Source organism: Rhinopithecus roxellana, chromosome 6, assembly GCF_007565055.1.
Source record: "Rhinopithecus roxellana isolate Shanxi Qingling chromosome 6, ASM756505v1, whole genome shotgun sequence".
NCBI lineage: Eukaryota > Metazoa > Chordata > Mammalia > Primates > Cercopithecidae > Rhinopithecus > Rhinopithecus roxellana.
Window position 1 is genome coordinate 96,085,623 of NC_044554.1, and position 8,335 is coordinate 96,093,957.

General features: G+C 38.8%; 1 protein-coding gene across 1 annotated transcript; it reads left to right on the plus strand.

The window, feature by feature from the left end:
- The first annotated feature begins 295 nt into the window (after positions 1-295).
- On the plus strand, positions 296-8,109 carry LOC104676693 (T-complex protein 1 subunit alpha-like). The gene is given in 3 exon segments (XM_010381573.2): positions 296-1,148; positions 1,151-1,826; positions 7,971-8,109. Coding segments are annotated over 3 exon segments (1,668 nt in total).
- The last annotated feature ends 226 nt before the right edge of the window (positions 8,110-8,335 follow it).

An 8,335-nucleotide genomic window follows, 5' to 3' on the forward strand; every position in this document is an offset into this window, starting at 1 on the left:
TACATATATATATGCTTATGTTTGCTCAGGTACAAGTAAAATGAATGATAGCAATGATACAAGGGATTGGCAAGAGGAATTAGGATTATTTTGTTATTATAAATTACTCATATTACTTGTGAAGTAGTATAGTGTTATTTGAAAATAGACTTGGGTTGAGCAGCTCTTGGGGAATCACTCCGGTATGCTCCATGCGGTCGCTGCCACTGCTATGGTTGCCGGTCGGTCGCCGAGAGACCGTGATACTGGTTGGCCGCGGTGTGAGCAGAATTCAACGTGTACCGCTGCCATGAAGATGGAGGGGCCTTTATCCGTGTTTGGGGACCGCAGCACTAGGGAGGCAATCCGCTCCCAGAACGTTATGACTGCAGCTTCAATTGCCAATATTGTAAAAAGTTCTCTTGGTCCAGTTGGCTTGGATAAAATGTTGATGGATGATACTGGTGATGTAACCATTGCTAACGATGGTGCACCCATCCTAAAGTTACTGGAGGTAGAACATCCTGAAGCTAAAGTTCTTTGTGAGCTGGCTGATCTGCAAGACAAAGAATTTGGAGATGGAACTACCTCAGTGGTTATTACTGCAGCAGAACTCCTAAAAAATGCAGACGAATTAGTCAAACAGAAAATCCATCCCACATCAGTCATTAGTGGCTATCGATTTGCTTGCAAGGAAGCAGCAGTGCGTCATATCAATGAAAACCTAATCGTTAACACAGATGAACTGGGAAGATACTGCCTGATTAATGCTGCTAAGACATCCATGTCTTCCAAAATCATTGGAATAAATGGTGATTTCTTTGCTAACATGGTAGGAGATGTACTTGCTATTAAATATACAGATATAAGAGGCCAGCCACACTATCCAGTCAATTCTGTTAGTATTTCGGAAGCCCATGGGAGAAGTCAAACAGGCAGTATGCTCATCAGTGACTATGCACTAAACTGTGTGGTGGGATCCCAGGGCATGCCCAAGAGAACTGTAAGTGCAAAAATTGTTTGCCTTGACTTTAGCCTGCAAAAAACAAAAATGAAACTTGGTGTACAGGTGGTCATTACAGACCCTGAAAAACTGGACCAAATTGGACAGAGAGGATCAGATATCACCAACGAGAGAATTCAGAAGATCCTAGCAACTGGTGCCGACATTTTCTAACCACTGGTGGAATTGATGATATGTGTCTGAAGTATTTTGTGGAGGCTGGGGCTATGGCAGTTAGAAGAGTTTTAAAAAGGGACCTTAAATGCGTTGTGAAAGCTTCTGGAGCAACTATTCTGTCAAGTCTGGCGAATTTGGAAGGTGAAGAAACTTTTGAAGCTGCCATGTTGGGACAGGCAGAAGAAGTGGTACAGGAGAGAATTTGTGATGATGAGCTGATCTTAATCAAAAACACTAAGGCTTGTACATCTGCAACGATTATCTTACATAGGACAAATGATTTCATGTGTGATGAGATTGAGCATTCTTTACATGATGCTCTTTGTGTAGTGAAGATAGTTTTGGAGTCAAAATCCATGGTTCCAGGTAGGGATGCTGTAGAAGTAGCCCTTTCTATATACCTTGAAAATTACGCAACCAGCATGGGGTCTTGGGAACAGATTGCTACTGCAGAGTTTGCAAGATCACTTCTTGTTATTCCTAATACCCTGGCAGTTAATACTGCCCAGGACTCTACAGATCTGGATGCAAAATTAAGAGCTTCTCATAATGAGGCTCAGGTTAACTCAGAATGTAAAAATCTAAAATGGATTGGTCTTGATTTGAAGAATGGTAAATCTCGAGAAAACAAACAAGCAGGAGTTTTTGAACCAACCATAGTTAAAGTTAAGAGTTAGAAATTTACATGCCCCATTCCAAGATGGCCAAATAAGAACAGCTCCAGTCTGCAGCTCCCAGAGTGATCAATGCAGAAGACAGGTGATTTCTGCATTTCCAACTGAGCCTCCGCTGGTGATACCCAGGCAAACAGGGTCTGGAGTGGACCTCCAGCAAACTCCAATAGACCTGCAGCTGAGGGACCTGACTGTTAGACGGAAAACTAACAAACAGAAAGGAATAGCATCAACATCAACAAAAAGGGCATCCACACCAAAACCCCATCTGTAGGTCACTGATATCAAAGACCAAAGGTAGATAAAACCACGAAAATAGGGAGAAACCAGAGCAGAAAAGCTGAAAATTCTAAAATCCAGAGTGCCTTTTCTCCTCCTAAGGATTGCAGCTCCTCGCCAGCAACGGAACAAAACTAGATGGAGAATGACTTTGACGAGTTGACAAAAGTAAGCTTCAGAAGGTAGGTGACAACAAACTTCTCCAAGCTAAAGGGGTATGTTCGAACCCATCTCAAGGAAATTAAAAATCTTGGAAAAAGATTAGACGAATGGCTAACTAGAATAAATAGTATAGAGAAGATCTTAAATGACCCAATAGAGCTGAAAACCATGCCAAGAGAACGTAACACATCCACAAGCTTCAATAGCCAATTCGATCAAGTAGAAGAAAGAGTATCAGTGATTGAAGATCAAATTAATGAAATAAAGTGAGAAGAGAAGTTTAGAGAAAAAAGAGTAAAAAGAAATGAACCAAGCCTTCAAGAAATATGGGACTATGCGAAAAGACCAAATCTAGATTTGATTGGTGTACCTGAAAGTGACAGGGAGAATGAAACCAAGATGGAAAACACTCTTCAGGATATTATCCAGAAGAACTTCCCCAACCTAGCAGGGCAGGCCAACATTCAAATTCAAGAAATACAGAAAATGCCACGAAGATACGCCTTGAGAAGAGCAACTCTAAGACACATAATTGTCAGATTCACCAAGGATGAAATGAAGGAAAAAATGTTAAGGGCGGCCAGAGAGAAAGGTCGGGTTACCCACAAAGGGAAGCCCATCAGACTAACAGCAGATCTCTCCACAGAAACACTGCAAGCCAGAAGAGAGTGTGGGCCAATATTCAACAGTCTTAAAGAAAAAAATTTTCAACCAAGAATTTCATATACAGCCAAACCAAGTTTCATAAGTGAAGGAGAAATAAAATCCTTTACAGACAAGCAAATGCTGAGAGATTTTGTCACCACCACACCTGCCTTACAAGAGCTCCTGAAGGAAGCACTAAACATGGAAAGGAACAACTTGTACCAGTCACTGCAAAAACATGCCAAATTGTAAAGACAATCGATGCTATGAAAAACTGCATCAATTAATGGGCAAAATAATCAGTTAACATCAAAATGACAGGATCAAATTCACACACAACAATATTAACCTTAAATGTAAATGGGCTAAATGCCCTAATTAAAAGACCCAGACTGGAAAATTGGATAAAGAGTCAAGAGCCATCAGCGTGCTGTATTCAGAAGACGCATCCCACATGCAAAGACACACATAGGCTCAAAATAAACGGATAGAGGAAGACCTACCAAGCAAATGGAAAACAAAAAAAAGAAGGCGTTGCAATCCTAGTCTCTGATAAGACAGACTTTAAACCAACAAAGATCAAAAGAGACAAAGAAGGCCATTACATAATGGTAAAGGGATCAATTCAACAAGAAGAGCTAACTATCCTAAATATATATGCACCCAACACAGGAGCACCCAGATTCATAAAGCAACTCCTTAGAGACCTACAAAGAGACTTAGACTCCCACACAATAATAATGGGAGACGTTAACACCCCACTGTCAATAGTAGACAGATCAATGAGACACAAGGTTACAAGGATATCCAGGACTTAAACTCAGTTCTGCACCAAGCGGAACTAATAGACATCTACAGAACGCTCCACCCCAAATCAACAGAATATACATTCTTCTCAGCACCACATCACACTTATTCCAAAATTGACCATATAATTGGAAGTAAAGCACTCCTCAGTAAATGTAAAAGAACAGAAATCACAATAAACTGTCTCTCAGACCACAGTGCAATCAAATTAGAACTCAGTATTAAGAAACTCTCAAAATCACACAACCACATGGAAACTGAACAACTTGCTCCTGAATGGCTACTGCTAAATAACAAAATGAAGGCAGAAATAAAGATGTTCTTTGAAACCAATGAGAACAGAGACACAACGTACCAGAATCTCTGGGACACATTTAAAGCAGTGTGTAGAGGGAAATTTATAGCACTAAATGCCCATAAGAGAAAGCAGGAAACATCTAAAATTGACACCCTAACATCACAAATAAAAGGACTAGAGAAGCAAGAGCAAACACATTCAAAAGCTAGCAGAAGGCAAGAAATAATAAGATCAGAGCAGAACTGAAGGAGATAGAGACACAAAAAAACCTTCAAAAAATCAATGAATCGAGGAGCTGGTTTTCTGAAAAGGTCAACAAAATTGATCGACCGCTAGCAAGACTAATAAAGAATAAAAGAGAGAAATCAAATAGATGCAATAAAAATGATAAAGGGGATATCACCACTGATCCCACGGAAATACAAACTACCATCAGAGAATACTATAAACACCTATACTCAAATAAACTAGAAAATCTAGAAGAAATGGATGAATTCCTGGACATATACACCCTCCCAAGACTAAATCAGGAAGAAGATGAATCCCTGAATAGACCACATTGAGGCAATAATTAATATCCTACCAACAAAAAAAATCCAGGACCAGATGGATTCACAGCCAAATTCTACCAGAGGTACAAAGAGGAGCTGGTACCATTCCTTTTGAAACTATTCCAATCAATAGAAAAAGAGGGAATCCTCCCTAACTCATTTCATGAGGCCAGCATCATCCTGATACCAAAGCCTGGAATAGACACAACAAAAAAAGAGAATTTTAGAACAATATCCCTGAACATCGATGCAAAAATCCTCAATAAAATACTGGCAAACCAAATCCAGCAGCACATCAAAAAGCTTATCCACCATGACCAAGTTGGTTTCATCCCTGGGATGCAAGGCTGGTTCAACATACACAAATCAATAAATGTAATGCATCACATAAACAGAACCAACGAAAAAATCCACACAATAATCTCAATAGATGGAGAAAATGTCTTTGAAAAAATTCAACAGCCCTTCATGCTGAAAACTCTCAATAAATTTGGTATTCATGGAACATATCTCAAAATAATAAGAGCTATTTATGACAAACCCATAGCCAATATCATACTCAATGGGCAAAGACTGGAAGCATTCCCTTTGCAAACTGGCACAAGACAGGGATGCCCTCTCTCACCACTCCTTTTCAGCATAGTGTTGGAAGTTCTGGCCAGGGCAGTCAGGCAAGAAAAAAAAATCAATGTATTCAATTAGGAAATGAAGTCAAATTGTCCCTGTTTGCAGATGACATGATTGTATATTTAGAAAACCCCATTGTCTCAGCCCAAAATCTCCTTAAGCTGATAAGCAACTTCAGCAAAGTCTCAGGATACAAAATCAATGTGCAAAAATCTCCAGCATTCCTATACACCAATAACAGACCAACAGAGAGTCAAATCATGAGTGAATTCCCTTTCACAATTGCTACAAAGAGAATAAAATACCTAGGAATCCAACTTACAAGGGGTGTGAAGGACCTCTTCAAGGAGAACTATAAACCACTGCTTAATGAAATAAAAGAGGACACAAACAAATGGAAGAACATTCCATGCTCATGGATAGAAAGAATTAATATCATGAAAATGGCCATACTGCCCAAGGTAATTTATAGATTCAATGCCATCCCCATCAAGCTGCCAATGACTTTCTTCATAGAATTGGGGGAGAAAAAAAAAACTACTTTAAAGCTCATATGGAACCAGAAAAGAATCCGCATTGCCAAGACAATCCTAAGCCAAAAGAACAAAGCTGGAGGTATCATGCTACCTGACTTCAAACTATACTACAAGGCTACAGTAACCAAAACAGCATGGTACTGGTACCAAAACAGAGATATAGACCAATGGAACAGAACAGAGGCCTCAGAAATAACACCACATATCTACAATCATCTGATCTTTGGCAAACCTTACAAAAACAAGCAACAGGGAAAGGATTCCCTATTTAATAAATGGTGCTGGGAAAAGTGGCTAGCCATATGTAGAAAGCTGAACCTGGATCCCTTCCTTACACCTTATACAAAAATTAATTCAATATGGATTAAAGACTTAAATGTTAGACCTGAAACCATAAAAACCCTAGGAGAAAACCTAGACAATATCATTCAGGACGTAGGCATGGGCAAGGACTTCATGACTAAAACACTAAAAGCAATGAAAACAAAGCCAAAATAGACATATGGGATCTAATTAAACTAAAGAGTTTCTGTACAGCAAAACAAACTACCATCAGAGTGAACAGGCAACCTACAGAATGGGAGAAAACTTTTACAATCTATTCATCTGACAAGGGGCTAATATCCAGAATCTACAAAGAACTTATACAAATTTACAAGAAAAAAACAAACAACCCCATCAAAAAGTTTGCAAAGGATATGAACAGACACTTCTCAAAAGAAGAATTTATGCAGCCAACAGACACATGAAAAAATGCTCACCATCACTGGCCATCGGAGAAATGCAAATCGAAACCACAATGAGATACCATCTTACACCAGTTAGAATGGCGATCATTAAAAAGTCAGGAAAAAACAGGTGCTAGAGAGGATGTGGAGAAATAGGAACATTTTTACACTGTTTGTGGGACTGTAAACTAGTTCAACCATTGTGGAAGACAGTGTGGTGATTCCTCAAGGATCTAGAACTAGAAATACCATTTGACCCAGCCATCCCATTACTGGGGATATACCCAAAAGATTACAAATCATGCTGCTATAAAGACACATGCACATGTATGTTTATTGTGGCACTATTCACAATAGCAAAGACTTGGAACCAACCCAAGTGTCCATCAATGATAATCTGGATTAAGAAACTATGGCACATATACAGCATGGAATACTATGCAGCCATAAAAATGGATGAGTTCATGTCCTTTGAAGGGTCATGGAGGAAGCTGGGAACAGCAAAAAAAAAAAAAAAAAAAAAAAAAAAAAAAAAAAGAAAAACTACCATCAGAGTGAACAGGCAACCTACAGAATGGGAGAAAAATTTTGCAATCTACCTATCTTACAAAGGGCTAATATCCAGAATCTACAAAGAACTTATACAAATTTTCAAGAAAAAAACCAACAACCCCATCAAAAAGTGGGCAAATGATATGAACAGACACTGCTCAAAAGAAGACATTTATGCAGCCAACAGACATATGAAAAAATGTTCATCATCACTGGTCATTAGAGAAATGCAAATCGAAACCACAATGAGATACCATCTCACACCAGTTAGAATGGTGATCATTAAAAAGTCAGGAAACAACAGATGCTCCAGAGGATGTGGAGAAATAGGAAGGCTTTTACTCTGTTGGTGGGAGTGTAAACTAGTTCAACCATTGTGGAAGTGTGGCAACTCCTCAAGGATCTAGAACTAGAAATACCGTTTGGCCCAGTGATCCCATTACTGGGTGTATACCCAAAGGATTATAAATCATGCTACTATAAAGACATACGCACACGCATGTTTATTGCGGCACTATTCACAATAGCAAAAACTTGGAACCAACCCAAATGTCCATCAATAACAGACTAGATTAAGAAAATGTGGCACATATTCACCATGGAATACTATGCAGACATAAAAAAGGGTGAGTTCATGTCCTTTGCAGGGACGTGGATGAATCTGGAAACCATCATTCTGAGCAAACTATCACAAGGACTGAAAACCAAACACCACATGTTCTCACTCATAGGTGGGAACTGAACAATAAGAACACTAGGACACAGGGAGGGGAACATAACACACTGGGGCCTGTCATGGTGGTGGGGGAGGATAGCATTAGGAGAAATACACAATGTAAATGACGAGTTAATGGATGCAGCAAACTAACATGGCACATGTATACCTATGTAACAAATTTGCATGTTGCACACATGCACCCTAGAACTTAAAGTATAATAATAAATAAATAAATAAGAGTTTTAAATTTGCAACAGAAGCTGCAATTGCCATTCCTCAAATTGATGATCTTATTAAGTTACATCCAGAAAGTAAAGATGAAAAACATGTAGGTTATGAAGATGCTGTTCACTCTGGAGCCCTTAATGATTGATCTGATGTCTCTTTTATTTATAACAATGTTAAATGCAATTGTCTTGTACGTTGAGTTAGGTATTATACATTAAAGTAAAACAAGCTGAAAAAAAAAAAGAAAGAAAGGAAAAGAAAATAGACCTGGGTTAGCTGTAAATGTGTGTTTCAAACTCCAGAGCAATCACTTAAAAATGTGTTTTAAAAAGGAAAATTGACATGCTGAGAAAGGAGATAAAATGGAATCA